General features: G+C 36.3%; 2 protein-coding genes and 1 non-coding gene across 4 annotated transcripts; all 3 read left to right on the forward strand.

The window, feature by feature from the left end:
• Nucleotides 1-1,893: 1,893 nt before the first annotated feature.
• Nucleotides 1,894-5,316, forward strand: LOC106664662 (homeobox protein prophet of Pit-1). 2 transcript variants are annotated; one of them, XM_014390591.2, is made up of 4 exons: nt 1,894-2,230; nt 3,700-3,863; nt 4,613-5,019; nt 5,063-5,316. In XM_014390591.2, the coding sequence occupies exons 1-3, from the start codon at nt 1,930-1,932 to the stop codon at nt 4,997-4,999; spliced, it is 852 nt and encodes a 283-aa protein (XP_014246077.1). In that variant the 5' UTR covers nt 1,894-1,929; the 3' UTR covers nt 5,000-5,019; nt 5,063-5,316. The 2 variants fall into 2 exon arrangements, with proteins under 2 accessions (XP_014246077.1, XP_014246075.1); XM_014390589.2 differs by having other exon boundaries at nt 4,613-5,269.
• Nucleotides 5,317-12,934: 7,618 nt separating this feature from the next.
• Trnav-aac lies at nt 12,935-13,007 on the forward strand. Its single transcript has one exon. It is a non-coding gene; the product is annotated as a tRNA-Val (tRNA).
• A 7,673-nt stretch (nt 13,008-20,680) lies between these two features.
• LOC106664425 (glycine-rich protein 5-like) lies at nt 20,681-21,217 on the forward strand. The gene has a single exon (XM_014390127.1). It carries the CDS (start codon nt 20,681-20,683, stop codon nt 21,215-21,217), a length of 537 nt encoding a protein of 178 aa, XP_014245613.1.
• Nucleotides 21,218-25,421: the final 4,204 nt, after the last annotated feature.

Below are 25,421 nucleotides of genomic sequence, written 5' to 3' on the forward strand. Positions count from 1 at the left end.
TTATGCGTTTGTTCTACTAATCAGAAATTAGATACAAGTTAAGGAAATTTAACCATGAGACATTTTGTTAAAACGAGAATTTTCCTTCTGAGGTCTGCGGGGTGATGAACCAGTTTGGTCGTTTCCGACCATTTTCGTCCATATGCTCATTTCTTTTGCCTGTGAGAGCGTTTTGGCTTCTCGCTATCTTCAATGCTGGCTCGGTGTGGTTCCCAGTATTCATAAATTATTTAAATTATTGATTTATGATGGATTTCCACTCACATTAAAATTGGGTTGATTTTATGTTTAGTCAGTTCTCTACGATATCTTATGCAGACATCACAACAATATTTCACAACTATTATCATTTTTAAGACATGCAATTGCGAGGTTTGCACATATCTGCGGAGGGTTGAACCAGCAGTTTAGTCGTTTCCTATTATTTCCGTATTTTTTGCTCGTTTCTTTCGACTTCTCGCCCTTTTCAGAGGGGTTTGTTTCCGTCTAAGCGATCTGTGGAATTTATCATTATTTGGTAAATAAAATAGTGTACTTTTCATCTATGGTGTAGTCATCATTGTAGGTGGGTGGAAGAAACGGGTTGATTGGAATATGATTGGGGTATTGTCGGTGTCTCTCCCTGCTTATAACCCTGACAACCTGATATTGCCCATCGCTGAAGATAAGCCAAAAACATGTCTGAACAAAGCGAAAAAAAGGCGAGTAGACTAGACTAAAAGATCATCACACAGCAGACTCCAGGAGGAATTTTACAAAATTTAATAGTAAGGACATAACTATTATAAAAAAAATTGTTTTATCCAGCAATTTGGGCTTAGGCAATATCTAAGAAAACAAAAACATCGCTCCTAAAATTGTAACAAATTGTAAAACATCCAAAATAGTAAAAAAAAATTAAATTGAAACTGGTGAAACACCTAAAATATCGAAAAATTTCTAAAAAGGTGTTTTACTTGGTTTTTAGTTTTTAGCTACCGATGGAAGTGTTAGTTGCGAGTTGGACTTTTGATTCGACTATTTCTACTAGATCTCAGATACCATTCGCTCCAAAAATTGTACCCAAAATGCAAAAAAAATTAAACGTGGTGAAACATCTAAATATCAAAAAAATTAAAAAATATGTTTTCTCGATTTATTTCAGCTGCCGGTGGATGTGTTTAAGTTTTGATGTATTCGACTATTTCTACTAGATCTCAGATACCGATCGCTTCAGAAATGGTACCCAAAATTCAAAAAAAAATTTAAAACTGGTGATATATCTAAACAAATAGGAAAAGTAGATGTTTTAATTGTTTTCTCATTGTAATCTCAGATACCAATTGCTCCAGAAATTGTACACAAAATTACAAAAAAACTGGTGAAACATCTAAGTAGGTGTTTTACTTGGTGTTTAGTTATTCATTCCAAAATCATTTCATTGTAAACGAGTAATTAATCATTGCTTTTATTAATATTCCGTTAATCCGCTATGAAGGATCAATTGTAGCAAAATGATAATTTTTCAGGAAAGCGACTGTTTTTCACCTACGCGGTCGGTGGAATGTGTCATTAGTTGGTAAGTGGAACTGGCGTGGATGTAAGGAATTTGTCATGTTTAATCTTTGTTAATGTTGGGTAGGTGGACGAAAAGGGTTGATTGGACTGTGATGAGAGGGTTTTAGGAGGCTGGCCCTTTCGCGTTCCCTCTCCCCTAATTATATTGTAACTGGAAGGGAACTCGGAACTCTAATAAGCGAGCCTTATAAAAGGGACGGCGGCTTGTAAAAGGGCGAAGAGGGTTTAATAGGGGTGGATATTGTGTGCCGGGAGGGGGGTGGATCCCCCGGGCCTCGGAATGGGGCATTATCACATGAATGAAATCGCCGGGGCGGGGGTGGGTCGCAGGCGAGGGCCAATGGGGCGGCCGAGGGCGGGGCCCCCACCAGAATGATAGGCCCTAATGGTGCCCCGTACGGTAGTGGGGGACTTTATAAGCGCCCGCCCGTTCTTACACGCCGACAGCCAGTGGTGAACATGCAAGTCTATAGGTTGCTCCCGGAACAGGTCATGCAGACGGACAGGCAGCATCACCTTGCTCAGCAGGCGAACGCTATGCTGAAGGGTAACGCCGTCCCGCCTTCTATAGTCGTCGACTTGCTGCCTCCTGGCTACCAGAACTCTTTGGGCCAGTCCCAAAACAGCCAGGACAGTAGCTTAGACTCTCCGAAAAAGGACGATCACTTAAAACGTAAGTACATTCCATTATACTTAACACAAAAACGTTAATTCAAGTCAATAACCAAAACACAGACCTCAATCACGTCCTACTTTAATCTAGAATTTAAATTTTTAATAATTTAAAAACATGAACTACCGCATGTCCTAACAAAAAAATTGTTAAGCCTTATTCCTGTCGAAATTTGTCTACAACTTGTCTCACATTAAAAAAAAATCCTCTTGCATTCCAGTTGCTCGTGTCACTAATTTTTCGACTCAGCCACACTACAATAAAAGCATAAAAAATAATAAAAATCACTTAAAATAATTAACTTTGATCCTTATTTGCTTAGTCGTCATAATTCACCATAATAATTATTCCAATTAATTATTCTTTTTATCTAGTTTTTAGTTGACACAAAAAATTAGTATCACGAGCGGGATCCCGTAACCAAACACCTTAGATAAAAACAATAATTAATTGAAATAATTACTTTGAGTAATAGGGCCAAATAAGATTATTAGGTTATATAGAAATATTAGAAAGTATTCATCAAGCCTTAATAAATTTAAGCGGGATAATAAATATATTTCACGTAAATCATGGATATTTTTTTTCTAATGATCAATAGCAATACGTATATTATAAACCATACTTATGAACATGAAAAATTTTAATTTTTTTTAAATTTTGTATCAACAGTTTTTTAAATAATTTTAAATGAATTTTTTAACTTAATTAATTTTTCATCTCAACCAATGCCTTGGATGAGAATAATTAATTGACTTTAATTATATTTTTTAAAGTTTTGTTTTCATACTGTTTGTGTTTTGTCAGTTCCCAATCATTTTGGTCTGCCTTCTCTGGCTTTTTTGGTCTGGTCGATGCATTACAGGTTCTCGCCATCTTCAGTGGTCTATATAGTCAAAAAACGGATACTATTTGACAAACCAACGAACGACCACTGAACATGTCGAGAAGGAGAAATGCGCCTGGCCAAAACGGCCAGAGTGTGCAAACCAAAAAGATCTGAAAAAACTAAACTTCAACATCACCCCGTAGACATGAGGGAAATTTATGTGTTATTGGTTAGGGTATGTTGTTGCATGTTGCTTGATTGAAACATAATCGTTATGATTATATTATTAGATGATAAAATTAAACTGGGGTGTATTACATGAATGGACTTGTTGCTTTGATCAGAGTTATTGACGCGTATATCATACTGGACATACATTTGTGGGATATTAACGCGTGAAAGTGAATGCGCGGCCACTCGGGGGGGTTGGTCGATTTGTCAAACATCGGCAGATGGGGGTTCCGGTCAATCCGACCCATTAATTCCGCGTACAATTACCGATTTGGCTCATCTGTCCACCCTCACCTGCTGTGCGAGCCATCCTGCCCCGTCCCCCCCGGATGTTGGGAGTGGCTAAGTGCCTTGGAGACAGTTCGTCCTGGTATATTTTTTTCTAAAGATAAAAACTTGTTATTTACAGAAGAGGCGCCCAACCAGGAAAGCAACATCCGCCGGTACAGGACGGCGTTCACCAGGGACCAACTAGCACGTTTGGAAAAAGAGTTTTTCAAGGAGAACTACGTATCGAGACCTCGGAGGTGCGAATTGGCTGCCCAGCTCAGCCTTCCCGAGTCGACGATCAAGGTGAATAATAAAGCAATTAGTACCCGGCTGCCAAGCCGTCCTAAAACATAAAATCATCTGAGTAATAATGGGTCATAAAACGATAACCGCCCTTCAATCCCGGTAGCGCGTATTGCCGAGTTACTAGGATGAGATCACACGTGTCGGAACTTCAAAGGCTTCCATCCCAATGCCAGATAAAGAAAATGTGCTAATGGTACCGACAAAAACGGTCTTCGTATCTCCTCACTTAAAATTAATTTCGGGCCATGTGCTTCCTCATCCGCCGAGGCGGAGCTTTCAAAAACTTCTTTTTTTAGAGGACGTTTTATTGTATAATTTCGACCCGGTAAACTTTACGCTTCTTAAATAGTTCTCGAGCAATGCCGTAAAATGGATTTAATTGCTATAATAAGCTTTTCGTAGTTCAATTTGAATAGAAATTGAACCAGATCGAAAGGTTTAACCAATCGGCTTCTGTTCAATCGGTCGGTTTTACTTTGAAAGTTCTTAAGCTCATAAGTATAGTTATTGATTCTCTCAAGTTAATCAGGTACCGTTTCTAACGGAAACTCGCAGGTATCCTCAAAGCCATTACAGGGATAAATAAAATGACAATGAAGTAATAATCCTGATAAGCTTATGAAAAAGGAAAAGTATTGCGGCTAAGGGTTCACGACAGATCTCGGATTTCTTTTTAAATAGCCCATTATAAAACATTTAATCCCATGGGAAATGTCAATTTTTAATCTTTTTTTTTTTAATTTTAGGTATGGTTTCAAAATAGACGAATGAAAGACAAACGACAGAGAATGGCGATGGCCTGGCCGTACGCAGTGTACACGGACCCAGCACTTGCAGCATCCCTGCTCCAAGCCGCCGCAGCAGGTCTGCACTACCCTTATCCGGCATATTACCCCCGTTATCCTTATCCACCGCCGCCACAACAGCCTTCCGCCTACAGAGAAGAACCTCAGCAACAGGATTGCGACGGTTCCTCGTCCTGCCGGTGCGGTATCATCAACTGCGTCGCCACGGGTGGATATCCAGTGCCATCACCACCACCTCCCTCGTCTTCACCGACAGGAGTCACGAGGACTCCTCAGCCAAAGAAATTATTCCAACCGTATAAGGAAGACCTACTTGAAAAGCGCTAACTCAAAGCACTCCCTTTCGATAATTACCAAAGCCTCCCCACCCCCGCACATCCTTTTCCTTAAGTAACACGTACACTTTGTTTTAAAGTGTAAATAATAAATTTATGTTCTATGTGAGCCCAGAGAAATGGCTTTGTTCCCCTTAAATGTAGTTGTATAATATGTATATTATTTTGTAAATATTGTTTTATTATAGTTAAAACCTGAGAAATTGTGTATTGTTTGTACATATATATTATGCTGTAATATTTATTAAAATGTTCCGTTTGACCTGGCTCTATTTTATAAGGGATTAATAAATGTCATTCAACATTGAACAAGCCTTAATTACTCCCTGAACAGCCCACCCCCTATTATGAATTAGAATACTAATATAAAATACCCCAGGTTATTAACGTAATGATTTAAAAAATAAATAAATAAATGAGACAAATTTTTTTTTAGTGTGGACAGAAAAAAAGAAATAAAAGAAATGTCATGGGATCATGCTAAACTAGACTACTAATCGTAGTCATATTCAACATTTCTGCTAATTATTCAGTTTATTATTTATTTGAATAAATAATTACGTTATGCTAAATTACCGTTCGTAGATTTTTTATGGAAATATCGCGTCAATTTAACGCGTAATTTGTTCAAAATGGCGTAAATTTTTAATTTTTTAAATAAAAATTAATGAGTTACAAAACTTTTATGAACACATGTGATCGAACTCGATGAATTACGAACTTGGATAGGTGAGGTTTAATTAAATTAGGTATCAAACCTTCATTACTGCCTACAAATAATAATTAATAACTTTATTAACTATTAATTATGGGTTAAGGCACTGAATTGTAATTTTTAACTGTAATTAAATAATCTAGAAAATTTCTCATGTGTTAAATGGGTATATTTTCTCTCCTATCTCTTCTGCTTTTTACATGGAGCAGCTTGTGTAATGGGTTATGATAGTAATAGTTTTTCAATATTATTGCTAACTCAATTAATTATTCTTTTTATGTAAGGTCTTGGTTGGGATGAAAAGTTGGTGTCACGAGGGGGATTCGAACCCATGACCTTCGGCTCAATACGCCTCTGCTCTAACCACTTGAGCTATCGTGATAAGTGGTTAGAGGAGCGGCGTAATTGAGCCGAAGGTCGTGGGTTCGAATCCCGCTCGTGACACTAACTTTTCCATTTCAACCAAGACCTTACATAAAAAGAATAATTAATTGAAATAGGTAATTTGGTCAAATTAGACCACTAGGCATAAATGGATTATTGTGAATTTGCAACAATCAAATTTTCACAATTGCGATTAATTTAAAGTCTTAAATTTTGAAATCAACTTCAGAATTTTAATCAAAACTGAATAAAATCAATAAACAAGTGGACTTCATCAAGGATAGAGTACGAAAAAAACGTTTTAAATAACGAAAAAATGTAATATCAATATATTTAATTTGTTGAACTAGAGAAAAACGACCTGCGTGAATTACAAAACATAGGTTGATTGGGAAACATAATTATACAAAAATAATATAAATATAAATTATGAACCAAATATTTCATGTTCACATAAAATGTGGTGCTATTCTTGTGGTGTCATGTTTGTTTCGTGTTGTTTTTCCCCATAAAATATTGTATTTCATTGCTGACCGCTCCTCACTACTTCAACAAATTATCGAACAACCGGTCGCTAAATAACACATTAATATAATTGATTTATTATTTTTTATTCAGCGAGGTTGAGTTGAAAAATTAACGCCGTTAAATTTCCTTTAAGGCCAATCTCAAACTTTAATTTTTAATTTTTGATACAAAAGCAAATCATTCAACAACTGCTAAATTTAAAATTTAAAAAATACTAAATTAGCAACCTCGATGGAAATATTCAAGGTAGAGCTTGGAAAATTTCATAGCAACTTCTTCGTTTAATATGCTTCCAAGCTGCATACACTTTTTTTAATTACATCGAACCATATAAATCACGATTTTTCTCAATTCACTCTTTCTTTCTCACTCGCCCACTCTCCGTATCTATTTTTCTCTCTATAGTATATATATTATCTCGAAACTTGTCAGTGGATTAAATAATACAGGTGTTTTTTGCCTTTTACAAGTTAATATTAAAAACAATCCGGTAATTCCAATCGGAGGATCCAAACGAAAATAGAAATAATACTAAAGAGATGAAAGTTCAAATGTTTATTATTAGGTCGATTGAGCGATAAACGAAATAACAATCTACACCATCGTATAAACCAAACAGGACAATTCATAATAAATTCATTATAACTTCCAATTTTTATTATTTCGGTAGTATATGAATTGAAAAACGTCATCGTGTTTTGCGTTGCAAATGACTGTCGAAATTCATCTTCCAGGATCAACCAGCTTTTCATCGAAAAAGACCTCAAATACAACGCGATTTATCGTTCAAAGTCTACAACAAATCTTACAAAAGATTTATCGACGTTATCACCAGATAAACGGCCGACAGCTACTTATGAAAATAAAGCGCCTTCTCATATGTTATTTAGTTATCGCATTCAACATTAAAGGCGACTTAACTTTCAAGCACTCAGGCCGGTGTCAATGTACATTTACTAAATTCTAAATTAAAAGGAAAATATGGGGTTTTGACTGTGAGATGGTCACTCGCTAGCCGTTTGATCACTCAGGGTCAAGTTCGTCAGTTCCTTCTACACCTCAAATGCTACAAATAAATTCGTATGAATCGTGGTCCAATTCTCAACCCTTTCGCAGATATTCAACTTTTTTTCATTATTGGGAGATCGTGAGGTTCTGGTGTGACGTAGGTTTTTTAACATTTTCTTTATCATGCCAACGTTTCGATCATTATTGAGATCATCTTTAGGACCTGGGATTTATAAACATTATTTAAATTTTACAAATACATGTAGGAGTTGACAAAAAATTAATGAATTTATACAATGCTAGACAATTTTAGATTAAAAAAATGAATTTATATAATGCTAGAAAATTTTAGATTAAAAAAAATGAATTTATACAATGCTAGAAAATTTTAGATTGAAAAAATGAATTTATACAATGCTAGAAAATTTTAGATTAAAAAAATGAATTTATACAATGCTAGAAAATTTTAGATTAAAAAAATGAATTTATACAATGCTAGAAAATTTTAGATTAAAAAAATGAATTTAAACAATGCTAGAAAATTTTAGATAAAAAAATGAATTTATACAATGCCAAAAAATTTTAGATTAAAGATATGAATTTATACAATGCTAGAAAATTGTAGATTGAAAAAATGAATTTATACAAGCTAGAAAATTTTAGATTGAAAAAATGAATTTAAACAATGCTACAAAATTTTAGATTTAAAAAAATGAATTTATACAATGCTAAAAAATTTTAGATTCAACCAAAGTATTTGTGCTCACTGAAAGTGTTTGTTTTCCGTCTAGATGTGTCATTCTTGTCTGTCGTGTTGAAAGTAGTTTTTTTTTTCTATTAATTATATGACAATGATTTGACTTTAATCTAAACTAACTCGATATGAGTCCTGCTTCCTGCTGTCTGACACGAAGCAAATCACCCTTGATCTACAAGGAAAAACCAATCTGAAGATTTTTTGGGGAAGAAGTATCTTCTTAAAGATGTACGAACCTGTTTCACGTCTAAACCCAAATAGTACATTTTAACTACTCCTAGTGACCTCTTGAAGATCAACGTTATAAGCAAATAATCTAAAGTTAATCTGGTTAATGATCAATCAATGTAAACAATCTTGTATTTCCGATAGGCATGATACCAGGGCAGGGAGTAGAAGAATGATAATAATACAGAAACAAGAACGAAACAGTCTTTGGATCGAAGGAGAATCTACCATTAGTATGATAAATGTGTGGTGTTTAGTGACCGTTAGTTAATGATTATTTGGAGATTGTGAGAAGCGATCTGGTGTGATGTAGGTTTTAGAAAAAAAAATTTCTTTAAACTGCCCACGTTTCGATCTTTATTGAGATAATCTTCAGGGCTAAAAGTGTTATGTGTGGATGTACCATTATTGGGTGTCGTGTTGAGAGTGCCATGTGAACAAACACTTTGAGCCCTGAAGATGATCTCAATAAAGATCGAAACGTTGGCACGATAAAGAAAATGTTTTTTCTAAAACCTACGTCACACCAGACCGCATCTCACGATCTCCAAATAATCACTATGGTTGCACTACCTATCTATGTTTCCCTGGGGAATATTGGTTGAAAAGTCTATCGAAAAAATTAAAATGGATTGATAAAATATAAACCAGGAGTAATAAAGTAATGACCTTTAGTCAATTTCAATTTTTGTAACTCATTATCAATCAGCAGAAACAATTTTAGATTTCTGATAAACCTGGTGTCACAGGTTGGTTTGTTTCTTTAATTTGGAAAATCATCAAATAATTGGAAGTACAAAGCTGTCTACGAAATATCGCATTCTTAGCTACTGTAATAACCAAACAATGATATTCTAGTCTGGGCTTCTGGAGGTATGAAAAACCTAATTGACTGCATTGGCAAGCAGAGTACAAACAGTATGCATAAATCACTCACCTTTTGCCTAGAATATTTTACGTATGTTTGGAAAATTCTAAAAGTTTATAATAAACAAATTTTCCTAGTTTCCAATTGCATATTGTTTCATTTTTTCTCGTAGTAAACCTAACTACTGACACCGCGATTTTTTAAATAATGAGAGGTTAGGAAGCTTAAGCTTAAAAATATGCCTAGATGCCAGACCCTGTAAAACCCTCTCATTATTACTTTTTATTGAATCCTACCTAACTGATCGCTGTTTCAGGTTCGCGGCAATGAATTCTCGGAAGTCAAACAGATACAGGCCGGTGTGCCGCAAGGTAGTATCCTTGGTCTTATCATACATATCATTTATACTGTGACCTACCAATACATCCTGACACTATTATCATTACCTACGCGGTCGACACCGCAATCCTACCCTCTAACTCGAATCCTGTCCAAGCTACCTCCAACATCCAGGAACACCTTGAGCTTATCGAAGACTGGTGTAAAAAATTGAGGACAAGGCTGAACGAAGAAAAATGCACTCAGTGTACTTTTACGCTGAAAAAGCAGTCTTGTACATCAACAACAAAGAGATACCAGTTTCCACTCAAGTCAAATATCTGGGACTATATCTCGACAGCAAACTGATGTTGAATCCCCACACGAGACTTAAAAAACAGCAACTTAACACAAGACTTGGACTACTACGAAGACCTCTAAGACCAAAATCGACTTTGACAATTAAGACAAAGCTAACACTGTACAAAACTTTACCAAGACCAATATGGACATACGGAGTGGAATTGTCGGGTACTGCCAAGCTTTCCAATATCGAGCGCATCCAATCCTTCCAATTGAAAGTTCTTAGACAAATTGTCAAAGCATCTTATTATTTCACTAACTTCACTATCCACAAAGACCTCAACATTCCTTTTGACAACGAACTAATCCGGTCCAGATTCGAAACCTTCCACACCATCCCAATGCTCGAGCCCTCTCCACTCATTCCCATCCTGACAACCCACCACGTCGCCTTAACCGACGATGACCTCGGGACCTCCTTGACCCCTAATCATACACACTGAGTGCCAGCAATGGCTGGATCCTCAAAGCATGTGTTCTACCGGTGCAGAGCTGGCATTAGTGTTAGTGTTGCGATGTGTGATATATTAATCATGTGTACAAATTTGTATAGTATACTATCATGTATAGGTAACAAATCAATTAAAAACAAAAATATTCACAACCAAATTGATTAGTTTCCCTGAGTTTCACTTTAACATAATTTAAAGCAATATGGAGGATTTTTATGAAACAAACACTTCAAAAATAGCTTACTGGGTTTTTAAGATTCTGAAAACTTTCTGAAGATAAAAAGACATCATTGAGACGTTATTGCTGATTTCATTCAAAAATTCACCTGGGAAACCAAATCCACTCTTGCTCAATTCGAAATATGTTATTCAAAGATAGAGAAACGTTTCCTGAGAGGGAGGAAATTGTTATTTTAACCCTTATTTTCCTGAGATGAAGGCGGAGCTGAGCGGAGTAAATAGGGTGCGATAATTTTGTTATCACCCCCTTTCTCCCGATGCCTTGTCCCCTCCTTGGATCCCTTTTCCCTTTTTATTGCCTTCTTTTACGAGCCCTGTTTCGTCGACTACATTTTTATTTCGTTTCGGAAGGGACGACTGGGAGATCGGATGATAACATCCCGCCAAATAAGCGAGCCCCACTAGTGATATTCAGTTTTATTTCCTCTATCTCAACCCTGCTATTGCATTCCGGGACATGCTTCAAGCACTTTTCTGCGCCGTTCATCTATAATTATATTCCCCTGGGTCTATTTTTCCTAGACTAATAAAATTATTCATAATTATTATCAAAAACTAGAAAAATTTATCAAACCAACAGCCTAAATTTGACAATACTGGTCAGAGAAGATAAGTGTAAAAATAAAAGCGTCGCTGCATTTTTTTTTTTTTTTTTATATGATTTTCAGAAGATTTATTGTATAACCCAGAGTTTACCTAGCTGTATTCTCCAAACATCCTCAGAGGATAATAGAAGAACTTCATGGATTTCTCAGAGATGATAAATTAACGCTTCAAGTGGATATTTTTCATACATCACAAATAAAGTAATTAGATCAAAAATCCAATCAAGATTGGAAATGATCTTATTATTAGATATTAAACTTTTTTAGCTATCTTGAGATTTTATTTTTTTTTAGAGAGAGTCTGATAGGTAGTATGTACTTGGGTGTACCGTTTGAGATTCGAGAGTTGATCCACTATCACAATCCATAATCATTGATTGTCCGTCTTCCAACAGAACTGTTCGCTACTATTTTTGTAAAACCATCAATTTTATGCTTCCTCCATTTATAAAAGGCTTATCAGAAGTGTAAGATTGCTTTCGATCGTGGTTTTTTATGTTTCCTCAGTTCATCGATAAGTACGCTTACTGGGTAGTATTAACAGAACCGATTCGAGCTTTGGATTTATGTTGTAGACCCATCTACTGGTGCAGATCCTTCTTCTTCGTAGCCTTCAGGCTGTCACATAGATTTCTACTGTCTGTTAATGAGGTACCCAGTTAAACTGAAAAAGTTTAAATCGTTGGTACATAACTCCTCTTTCCTATTTCACAGATCCTTCAGTGTTTTCTGGCTTATGCTCGAGACTGGCATACTAGGTAGTACTAAATAGTGTCCTTAAATGATATTTCTTACTCAAAGGTTGTTGAAAACAATAAACTGTGAGTAAGAACTATCTTTTAAAGGGATTAAACAGCAAACTCACCACGCTTTTATCATTTCTATTGCGAAGCATTTCCGATTCGGGCTTCGGTGGCCCCTTTGGTGCTTCGCATTTTAAACAATCGCCTACAAAATTTAAAATTAAGTCTGTACTTTCTTTTCAATTTGAAATCCATGAGAGCGTTTCCAGGGTTCTCAGTTGGGTCCGGCTCTGTTTCTACTACTATCCCTAACATTTGACATTTGACATTTGAAAAATGGCAAAAAGGAGGGAAAATTCACAAGGTGCGGTTGAGATGGGAAGTTGAAGTCCGAATGGATCGAGGTCACGATAGCTCAAGTGGTAGAGCAGCGGCGTATCAATCCGCAGATCGTAGGTTCGAATCCCGCTCGTGCCATTGGCTTTTTTATCTCAACTAAAAACCTCGATTAATTGTAATATGTTAATTGGCCAAGCGGACCCCGAAATTAGTGAATTTAATGATTTGAAATGAAGTATAATTCACTAAAGCTCTCCGTGACCATTTCATTTGTCGTCGAGAATCCAATCCGATTACACGACATTTGGAAAATGGCAAAAAGGAGGGAAAATTCAAAAGGTGGGGTTGAGATGGGAAGTTGATGTCCGAGTGGATCGAGGTCACGATAGCTCAAGTGGTAGAGCAGCGGCGTAACAAGCCGAAGGTCGTGGGTTCGAATCCCGCTCGTGCCATTGACTTTTTTATCTCAACTAAAAACCTCGATTAATTGTAATATGTTAATTGGTCAAGCGGACCACGAAATTAGTGAATTTAATGATTTGAATAGAAGTATAATTCACTAAAGCTCTCCGTGACCATTTCATTTGTCGTCGAGAATCCAATCCGATTACACGACATTTGGAAAATGGCAAAACGGAGGGAAAATTCACAAGGTGCAGTTGAGATGGGAAGCTGATGTCCGAGTGGATCGAGGTCACGATAGCTCAAGTGGTAGAGCAGCGGCGTATCAAGCCAAAGGTCGTGGGTTCGAATCTCGCTCGTGCCATTGACTTTTTTATTTCAACTAAAAACCTCGATTAATTGTAATATGTTAATTGGTCAAGCGGACCACGAAATTAGTGAATTTAATGACTATCCCTAACCTTCTTCCCCTGCAAAGAGTCTTCAGATTAGTTTATTCTTGTAGATCTCTTCCTGTTTTGACAGCAGGTCTGTTACTGGTCTAAGATTGTTTTTATTAATTGGTATTGTGTTAGCCAGTTTAGATGAAACCACTTTAGATTAGGCCTTAATTTCAAGTTTGAGGTCAGTAGTTGGTACTTAAAATACTATTTAGATAAAATATATTTTATTCTATATATAATAATATACTAAGCAGTCTCCTACATCCATCTTACTTGTAGATTCTTCTCCTATCAGACTCTTCAGATTAGTTTCTTCTTGTATATTACTGATACAACTTGAACATACTACAAATTTTGAAGTTCCATTTGGAGTTTAAACCCTCTCCTGCATCCGTTTACTTGTACCTGTAGTAGTTCCTTCTTCATCCTCACAGTCTTAAGATTTGTTAATGTAGATCCCCGTAATTCGTTTCCAGCTATGACAGTTGATACTAGCCTATTATCGTATCTACCGAATGATTATGGTACCATTTGAGTTTTGAGGTTTAAACCGACATTCAACCTTGTGGTAGATTCTATCTTCCTCTGGAGGGTCGAACTCAGGTTTTTGGTAAGTTTAAGTTAGTTTTACATAAATAATAATGGGCAACATTCGTTAAAATGTGTGGTGATTAGTCGATGATTATTCGGAAATCGTGAGATGCGGTCTGGTGTGATGGAGGTTTCAGAAAACCATTTTCTTTATCGTGCCAACGTTTCGATATTTATTGAGATCTTCAGGGCCTGGGATTTACAAAAATTGTTTAAATTTAACAAATACATGTAGGATGTGGAAAAAAGTGAATTTATACAATGCAAAGAAATACTTTGATTGAATATAAAAAATATTTGTTTGCATTGTATAAATTCACTTTTTTCTACATCCTACATTTGTTAAATTTAAACAATGTTTGTAAATCCCAGGCCCTGAAGATGATCTCAATAAAGATCGAAACGTTGGCACGATAAAGTAAATGTTTTTGTGAAACCTCCATCACACCAGACCGCATCTCACGATTTCCGAATAATCATTCGTTAAAATGTAGAATAGGATTTGGCTGGTCTGTCTGTTTGATGTATGCTTTGTTATGTATTAGTCTACTTGATTTTTAGTTATCTGTTGACCATGTTCTGCATAAATAACAGCTTTTAAAACAACAATCGCATGAGTTAAATGTTGAAGATCTTCAACTATCTAGTAATTACATTAGCTGTATCTAAGAATTATAATTTATCTTCGATTATAAAAAAGATCCTCCAGAAACAAACTCTTTTTTTTCCTTTTAAGCCCCTAAGGCGGGTTTAACGAGGGAAAAAGGGCTTTCCGCTGCGGATTAGATCTAAGAGTCGACGAGGTTTCTACGAAAGGGACTTATCGTAATAAAATGATGGTGGTCTGGAGAGAAGTGCGCTTGCTCAACATGGCGTCCCGAAATAATCCATACCCACCCTCTCCATCCACGACCGTCTACACTATTAATTTGGCTAAATCTTCTTCCACCCCCAGCCGCCCCCGCCGTTTTCCCTATTATCAACCCCTTCCTACGCCCACCCGACTATGATTGACATAATTCACCGCTGGATTCATCCGGCTTAAGCGGCTTTTATGAAAGTGATTATTTTTCAATGGAACCCATCTCACCTTGCGGCTTGAGTTATTATACAACCCTGTATGCTTTTCAATTACATGTTATAATTAATATAATCTCTATTTGTGTACGCTTTTTATTCAAATAAAATAGAAAAATACTTTTTTTTTTATTTGTTATTTATTTATATTAAAGATGTATTTAACAATCTGTAATCAAATTTTCCCTTTTGTCGAAAGACGCCAGAATATTCTTGAATTGAAATTAATGCTAATAAAATTTAAAAATCTAATTAGAAGGAACTTCGGTTATTCGTGTTAGAAACTTTGCCCCTACATTCAAAAAGGACCCAACAAGTCCTAATTAATCATTGTCCTAATCTCATCAGTTTCGGAGTTCTTCCACTTTTTATGATATTTAGGATTTCCGGACCTTGCTTCAAATAAACAATGATAACTCCAAAACTAAAAAGTTTTGGACAAATCCGTTGATACCATTGCAAACTACATTAAATTCTCAATAAAATGACATCAATACTAAACTTGTAAACATTTGGGAAATAAGCGTTTAGTAGCCAGAACTTTGAAAAAATTTTTTTTTTCAAAATTGAAAAAGTTACAATTGCGATGCTAAACTACTATTTCCAAACCTAGAGACCAGCAAATTTCAGAAAACGTACTTCATTTAATATCCTTTTTAGTGGTGCAATTGATTTTTTAAATACTTTTTTCAATGATGAAGAAATTAATGAAGGAAAAGAAAAACCGTGGTTGAAGGATTGATAAGGTGGAAATATTAATAATAATAAAAACCTTCAGGAGATTTTGAATGAATTTATTGCTGCTGTTGTTTTTTTAATTACTTTTTTCAAAGATGAAGAAATTGATCAAATAAGTAAACACTATTTCGGTTTTGAACCCAAATTAAAAAAACGTTTAATAAATTCATTCAAAATTTCCTCAAGGTTTTTTTTATTATTATTGATATTTCCATCTTATGAATCCTTCAACCACGGCTTTTTCTTTTCCTTCATTAATTTCTTCATCATTGAACAAGTATTTAAAAAAGTAATTGCACCACTAAAAAGGATATTGAATGGAGTACGTTTTCTGAAATTTGCTCTTTTCTAGGTTTGGAAATAGTAGTTTAGAATCGCAATTGTAACTTTTTCAATTTTGAAAAAAAATATGTTTTTCAAAGATCTGGCTACTAAACGCTCATTTCCCGAATGTTTACAAGTTTCGTATTGATCTCACTTTATTGGGAATTTAACGTAGTTTTCAATGGTATCAATGGATTAGTCAAAAAACCTTTTAGTTTTGAAGTTATCATTGTTTATTTGAAGCAAGGTCCTGAAATCTTAAAAAATCATAAAAACTGGAAGAACTCCGAAACTGTTGAGATTCAGACCATAGTTAATTAGGACTTTTTGGTTCCTTTCTGAATGTAGAATCTACTGGCAAAGTTTGTAACACGAGTAGACGAACACTTTATAATACACTCAAAGACAAAAGACCGGACACTTGTATTTATTTATTTTCTGTAAGACCTAGGTATAAAGATTAAATAACTTCTTACATAAACACAACATTAATAGCTTGTTGTCTATCTAGATTGTTATTACTAATCCTTTTACACCATAGAGATAATAATAAAGAAAATCAATCAACTTGTCGAGTGAATTAATAAGTTTTTTTTTCTTTGATGGAACATCATTGTTAAACAGTGATGGAATACATTTCATAAAAGTTTGAAGTCGAGATCACACCCGGGCAGATGTTTTGGCTAACGAGCGTCCGTAACATAGCCCAAAGTCATGGGTGTGCCGCACTCTGCCATTCACGATGGTCTACGCTGGTTTAGGGGCACTAGTAGTCCGGATCGATGAGAAGGTAATGGTCGACCGCGATGTACGACAGCTAGAGGCGATCGTTTTATTGTTCTTACCGCACTACGGAACCTTCATTTAACGGCTTCCCTGATAGGTCATCTTCAAACGGTCCCCAGTGTAAGTGTGAGCTCTAAAACAGTCATCAGAGACGTTTCTAGACGTCGTGCATGAAGTTCTCTACTACTTGGGGCATCGAGTAGAAAGCAATAGTCCTGGGGTAAAAATATTTTTAATTTGTATGATAGTCCCTCATGGCTTACTTATTCGAAAGCCTGAGAAACATCTAAAAACACTCCAAACGCGTACAATGCTTGAGAAGTAATACAATCTGTAACTGTGAAGTTGATGACGTTGAATGATGGGCTCGAAATCTAAGTCCGGTAATACGTTCGAATTAACAATAGAGATATTCTTTTGTGAATTAATTTGTCGAATAATTTAGAAAGGATAACAAACTAACATGTCGGTAAGATGATAGGAGCTATTTTTATGAGGCTTTGGGGTTATTTTTATGTAAGAAAGTTTCCATTGCATGCATTCTCAATATTGCAGTAAATAATGAGGTAAGAGATATTACTGCTTTTTTGAAGTTATTGAAGAGCTTCAGCCAAATTATGTCTAGGTGATATTTTTAAAAAGTGGTCTTACTTCTTGTGATACTTATTTTGAAGTTATTGATGGCAGATATTATAGACATTTTAGTTGTCATAGGTGAATCGGGTTTAAATTTATAGGGTTCAATATGTCATGAGGTTTGAGAAAAGTTGGGGAGAGATGATTTAATTGTCGGAAAACTAATTTTAACATACTTCTCAATTAGGAAAAGTTGCCTAGATTAGAAGTATTAAATTGGCAAATAAAAAATTAAGATTTTTTCTTTTTTTTCTCTTGGCTTTCCTCAATGCATCGGCCATGCGTTTTCCTTCGGCGTCGCCGCGGTCTATAGAATTTACTATGTTTCTTTCACTACGTGTTGTTGTTGCCTTTTATATTTTGATGTCATTCTTTTTTATAAAGGTTATTAAACTGTCAAATACTGGAATATTTTTAGTGTCGCTCATTATAGTTGCCACATTTGTTGGGAACGCTTCTCCGAGCTTTCTTAAGTTCTCATATAATTCCTCTCTACCTCTGTTTCTGCTGGTACATGTTAATATGACATATTCCGGGTCGGCATATGTTTCTCCGTCACAGTAGCAATTTGCGTTTTCTATGAGGGATATTTTTGCTAGATGGTGTGGAAGTTGGTTGTGGTAAAGTCTAAGTCTGATAATGGTAGTTGAAAAGTTCCTTGGTCTAGTAATTCTGTGGAACTATGGCTTGTAGGGAATGGCGGGTTGGATTATTGCATAGTATTTCCCTTTAATTCGTTTAGATTCGACGTATTCTTTTTGCCAATTCTGTTTGGCCATTTTATTGATATGTGCTTTGATATCGCATGTTGTTATCAATTTCAATGAGCTACCATTTTTTTGCAGCATGTTTTGCCAATAGGTCTACTTCCTTGTTGTATTTATTTATATCGTGTGCTTTGACCCATATGAAGTGAACTTCTACTTCGTTTGTCCTCAATTCGGCAAGTACCTCTAGTATTTCTTCTATCAGTGGGTTTTCGTCAGTTTTATCCTGTTCTAAAGCCGTTAGTACGCTAAGGCTGTCTGATACGATGGCTGCGTCGTCGTGTGTTAGCTTTTCTGGGGCTAGAGACTTAAGAGCTCGTAGTTATGGCAATGCTCTCTGCCGAATAGATTTCCGGAAGCTTCCATTTTTGAGATACTGTGCCTTCTGTTGTCATTATTGCTGCGCCCGTTCCTTTGTCTGACTTTGACCCATCTGTGTACACAACTTCGGTAACGCTGCAGTTGCTGTCTCGTAGCAGCATTTAATCGCGTCGGGCTTTCCTGTTAGGTGATTTCGGTTTAATATCACACTCGGCCTAGTCACAGCTTTCCAATGTGGATATTGCCTAGGTCCTAATATCGATTTTCCCAATACTAACCACTTCAATTTCATGTGTGTCTAGAAGGAGGTGTCACTTTTAGTGGGTTGTGGATCGTGTTAGTCTTGTAGGAGCTAGTGGGGCCCTCCGGCATAGCCGAGTGGGTTTCTCAATAGCCTCTCGGTAGATATAAAAAATTAAGATAAAATCGGGACTGGTTAAATTTTATGCGTTCTTTGTTAAAATTTAAAATTTTCAACGAGATCTTGACAACTGGTATTATTTTAGTTGGAATAGAAATCTCTTTCTGAACTCCAGGCTAGTAATGTTTCAATCGGTTCGCACATTTGTCTTAGAAAAAATCTAGAATTTCGGTTGACCAGATTTCCTTAGCATTTGATATATTTAAAAGTATAAGTACAGTACAGTAAATATCGTTTATAACACCACGGGATAGAACTTTCAACCGGTTAAAGCATACCAAATCTCCAGCACCGTGAAATGGTACAGGAAAAATTACATTAACGCCGTTTAGAGCGTACACTTTTCTGGGTCCTGGGGGGAAATATCGGTAACAGCGTACAACGCACGCAAATTCTGGCTCTGGGTGATGATGTGAAGATCGTGAGATGCGGTACGGTGTGACGAAGGTTTAGAAAAACATATTCTTTATCGTGCCACGTTTCGATCTTTATTGAGATCATCTTCAGGGCTCAAAATGTTTGTTTTCCTTGTAGATGTGTCATTCTTGTCTGTCGTGTTGGGAGTGTCACTCAAGAATGGCACATCTACTCGGAAAACAAACACTCTGAGCCTGAAGATGATCTCAATAAAGATCGAAACGTTGGCACGTTAAAGAATGTTTTTCTAAACCTACGTCACACCATACCGCATCCCACGATCTCCAAATAATCATTAACTAACAGACACCAAACACCGCACATGATAACTTAGTGTTAATCTCTCTTTCGAAGGGGAAAGTTGCCTCATCAACAGCACGCTGTATTCATACCCAAAACAGAAGACGACGAGGGCGTTTTCGGCAAAATTCCATCGACTGCTGAAGCGTGTGCAGCGTGCTCGACACTCCGGGCATTCATACACACCAACGAAACCTCTCAGGCCGTTAGAGAAGCGTTTTCGATCGTCTCGTCAACAATCGAGAATGTAAAAATAAATCACAAAAGAAAATCACTGAATTCTTTATAAATGTATAAAATATGTAAAAAATTTTGATCATATACCCTACCTAAGTGAAGAATGTAAATGTAGAAGAAATTTCTTATGCATTAAAGGAGATTTTTTGTTTCAATCAATGCATACATATGTACATACATTCTGTTTGGGTACACCCCCCATCTTCCGCAACACATCCACTCGTATTACTACCGAACGGATTTAGCAATGTACGTTGTAAACGATGTATTCGATTCAGCAGACATCGGTTACAACGTACAAAAACCCGAGGTCGCTTCATATACGTTGTAAACGATATTTACTGTACATGCATTTTAAAGTTCGCTGGTAAATCCAACATTGGTAATTTTTCTTTCAAATAACTCATAAAGGAAATTAAATAGATAACTATGTTGATCACCTGGTGGTACGCTGCACTAACATACGGTTTACATTTTGGTTGATTATGTTTCTGCAACTTCAAAAGTAATAAATGTGAAATAGACAAATCCATGCATGTTAGCTCGTAATTCACTCTTTAAAAATTTCGATTGATACAAAATGGAACAATATACTTCATCTGTAAGTTGCAAGAAAAATAAATAGTACCGATACGATCATAAAATAGAAGAATAAACAACATTTTATGGATGATGATGGTGGATGTGGCGGCGGCGGTGGCGGCGGCGGTGGCAGCAGAGGTGGAGCTGGAGGTTGCGGAGGCGGTACAGGAAATGAAGGTGCTCCTGGGTGTACCGAAAGTCAACGTCGACACGCCATAAAACAGACCGGACCCAGCCAACCCGGCAGCCCTACCCACTACGCCGAAATCGCTGAACAAAAAAGTTCGCAACAAAGAGTCAGCGATTCCAGCCAATATTCTGTTGAAGAAGAAAGGCCCGAAGGTGCAGGAGGAAAAGGAGGTTCGGCTGGTCGGCCTGGAGAATCAGGTCGCAGCGGTGCCGGAGTAGGAGGAGGTGGAGGAGGCGGCGGAGGAGGGGGATGTGGAGGCGGTATTGGAGGCGATGGAGGGCCTGGAGGCGGCGCTGAAAGCAAAGACTGTACACCGCAGGTAAACGATTCGACGAGTACACCTTCATTTCAGACGACCGGGTTGCCACCACTCAGCAAACCAGAGAAAAACTCGGCAATGGGATTAGATGGAGGAATAAAAAAAAAATAAAACACTTCGCAGACACTAAATCAATGCCAACTGAATCGTAGCAAACATGCGACATTAAACTTTTCTTTTGATCTGTCTATAATTAAAACAAATGTTTTTTCACATAATGAATCGTTCCTTAAAACAAAAAAAAGAAAAATTTAAAAAACATATATTTTTCGAAAAGTCACCCTAACTAAAATACGTTATGCGACTTCGCAACAAAATATGTATAAAAGATTAAAGCAATCATTACATCATTTAAAAATATTTTTTTTAAACTATGTTTTTAAGTTATTTGAAATTAAATTATGTATATCTTGGTCTTTTCCCATAATTTTTGCATACAGATTCTCGTTATTTTGGTCTGACAGACCCGTTTCGGCTCCTCGCCATCTTCAGCGGTCAGTCTGTGAGACCCTTTTACAAGTTCGTGAAAGTGCGTATAATGACAAAATCCGACTACATAAACCCATGATTTTATTTTTAAAAAACCTCACCTCTGAAACTCGTCCGATTGACCACAACGGTGATGCTTGTGCATATGCCAAAAGTACCGTAAACGACCAAACTACATGTTAACCACCCCGCACACCACAAGTTGAAATTTATAATTTAGGAAGAATATCATTAAAACTTTTGGTAGAATATGATGTGTCGACTGTTCTTAGCAATTTACCGAAAATTTAAAAGGTTGAGTTATTAATAATATATTTTATTTCACTTTATGTAGGGAAAACAGCAAGGTTTTGTGTTATTAGTTTATAATTTTTAATTTTTTTTTTGTAATTTTTTTTAATCAAACCTCTAGACAAAAGTTAGGCTTTTTAAGCTAAACATTTAACAAAACATGAGGTTATTTTTAAGAAACCAACGATCTCATCGTCTAGTTTGAGATGCTCAACCCCTTAGTGACATTTCAGTAAGTTTCAGTTTGGTTGTGCTTCAATTCTGACTGGAAGGTGCCATAAGCGGTAGCCGTGGGACAAATATTGAGGGTGAAAAAAAAGCTGTATTTCCTTACAATGACAGTAACTCTTCTTTCGTTAGGAGCAGTGTTTATTTGTTTGGGCCGGATCCGTAACGGTAGCGTAACAAATTCATCCAACGGGCCGCCGGCACCACCCTCGGCCGTCCTCAGAGGTGACTCCGAAATACCGGGCTTGTCAACCCTCGTCAATCGCAGGCGTGGACAGCCGGACAAATTTGACCGAGCGTGACAAATCCGCCGGAAAACAAATAGCACTTTTACTCGTCCTTCCTGACGATTAAGAAAATGAGAAGCTGTCGATTTGACGGCGAACCTACGCTGTGTGATATTGATACTCGGAATATAGTGAACAATATCTATTGGCTTATTTAGGTTTTAAACAGTACGTTTTTGAAGTATTCATCCCCAGAGGGAGAACAATTGCAATCACTGTCCGTCATTATCGCAGACCTCAGAGTAGGGCAGTTCGTTCGATCAAATTGAGACATATGCAATATTTGAACCGTANAGAGAGAGAGAGAGAGAGAGAGAGAGAGAGAGAGAGAGAGGGGGAGAGAGAGCAAACGATAAATGAGGGACAGGCAGATGCAACGATAGAAAAAAAGGATGAATAGGTAAATAGAACGGATAGATAGATAAATTTATAGATAGGTACGTACATACATAGAGAGAAATAGATGGATAGATATTTAAGTAAATAGATAAGTGTGCATGTGTGTGTGTGTGTGTGTGACAGAGTGTGAGAGAGAGAGAGAGAGAGAGAGAGAGAGAGAGAGAGAGAGATAGAGAGTAAAGAAAAGTGAAAAAATATAAAGAAAAAAGAAACAGAGGCTGGAGTGTATGTAGAATGAGAGAAAACTTAAAAATAGAAAGACAGAGATCTATCGTGATAGATAGAATGAGAAGAAAAAAGTGTAAGGAAAATAAATTTACAAAAAATCCAAAAAGATATACATAAAGGGATAAATAAGGGCAAAATAGAAAAAGATGGATAGATATTTCAATAAATAGATAAATATATTGGCAGAGAGTGCTTGTTTGTGTGTGAGAGAGAGATATAGAGAGAGTGAAAGGAGAGAGAGAGAGAGAGAGAGAGAGAGAGAGAGAGAGAGAGAGAGAGATATTGTGACTGAAAACAAGGAAGTACAGAAAAATGAAAAATTAAAATAAAAACAAAAAGAGAGAAATAGACTGGTGTTGTATATGGAAAGAGGGAAAAAAGTAAAATACATAGACAGGAATCTAGAGTGACAGATAGAGAAAAAATTAATAACGTACTAAGAAAAATAAATGGAAAAAATGAACTTATAGAAAGATGTGTATTAATGCGGAAGGTAAAATTTTTTTTTTCTTTTGAATTTACGCTGGCATATTACCCATGAAGTTTTCTTCTATTTTCATTTTACTGTCGAGCGTGATCGGCCGACCAGGGCCAGATCTTCGCCGCGCGCCCGCACCACTCATTCAGCTCCATCATCTTCTCATCTTCTAAATTTTCATGCTTGAAGATAATCAAAAAGAAACGTTTATCGACTTTAGAAATCCATAGATTATGTTGAAAGCTGATGGATTGTTGCTTATTAGGACAGATTCTAAGTTTATTGGTTTTGGAATGTTTGGGACTTTGCTCAGATTTTTTAGCAGTTTGTCTCTTTCATTTTTCATATTCTGGACATTCAAAAATTATGTGGGAAGGATTTGAAGGGCAATCGCAAGTGGGATTAAATTAAAAATTAAAAACAATTTGGTAGAGACAATAAAGAGATCGAGAGGGAGCAAGAGAGAGAAAGAGCGAGAGAGAGAAAGAGTGAAAGCGAGAAGATAAGCAGATACAGTAAAAAGAAATAAACAGACTGCGCGCGAGAGAGATCGAGATAGATAAAGGATGGGAGACCATGCAAGTAAGAGAAAGAGCACACCAACCTACATGAAAAAATTAAAAATAAGGGCTGGAAATGTAGGTATGTATGTATATTGCGGGAAAAAGAAAAGTAAAAATAAAGAATATGAGACGAGAGAGAGCGAGAGTGAAAAGAGAAAAATAAGAAAAGTATAATATAGTAGTACAGAAAAGTATAATAAATTTTAAAAAACACGCATATAAGAAACTGCAAATAGAGACAAGAAAGGTAAGTTAGAAAGAAAGCGAACATGGGGAGAATAAAAGAGAGAGATAAACATAGAGGGCTAGAATGACAGGCAGGCAAACACATGCAAACAAAGAATACTTACAAAGCACCAATTAAATTGTTATTACAATATTATTTGTTACGAGTTCATATTTACTTTTAGAGGTCTGCCGAATAAGTAGTTTCCCAAAGTAGTTCCAACCTAGAGGAAAAATTATTTTTAAAAAATAATTTATATTTTTTCGATACTTGGATTATTTAGCAAAGAAAGTGTGTTGAGTTCTGGTCACACGTACATTTTGAAATTATTTGCTGACTAATTTATTTCATTCTTTATTTTCAACTTTCTTCAGGATTTTGTTGCACTTTAAGTGGAAGTAATTTAAAAGAAAATATGTAGTTGAAAAATATAGATTTCTCAGTGTAAGGCCTTACGGTTATGTTTTTCAATCAAGAAGTGAATCAAGACAATCAGAACGAAGTGATACCGAAATAAGGCAATGTATGAATAAGGGATGAAGCAGGTAGGGTTGGAGGAAGGCCATTTCATATCGGGTGCCAAATTAACGCAGCCATCATTTAAATATCGACCGTCGACGAGCGAGGGTAATGAATAGGCCGGTGGCCATGGCAACCTCAGGCGGGGAGATAAAGGGGATGAAAAGGATAAATTCAGGATAGCAGGTGCGTGGAAGGCTACAACGCATAATAGCTCCTTTAATAGCTTCCAGCTCCCTTTCCCGACCATTAATTGTTATTTGCACACGTCTAACCCAGGACCGCAACACACGCTCCCTGTACGGATCCTGCGGGCGGCTCATCAATACTTCCCTGCAGGGCCGACATCCGTTTTGTTACTCCTTAACATTGATTTATCTCCTACTATAAACGGAGTCTACTTTAATTTCTCACAACTTTTCATTCTTGACATTATTACACTTGTATCATTATCGAAATTCATTTTCAAAAATAGTTATTTTATCATGATACATTCACCCCTCATATTGTAAATATTGCTTGCAGACAACCGAGTATGACGGTCTTGTGAACAATTTAAAAAAATCGTTAAATTGTAAATAAAAAGTTAAAAAATTATTCTGACAGA

This window comes from Cimex lectularius, unplaced genomic scaffold, assembly GCF_000648675.2.
Source record: "Cimex lectularius strain Harlan isolate CLEC.00 unplaced genomic scaffold, Clec_2.1 scaffold8, whole genome shotgun sequence".
NCBI lineage: Eukaryota > Metazoa > Arthropoda > Insecta > Hemiptera > Cimicidae > Cimex > Cimex lectularius.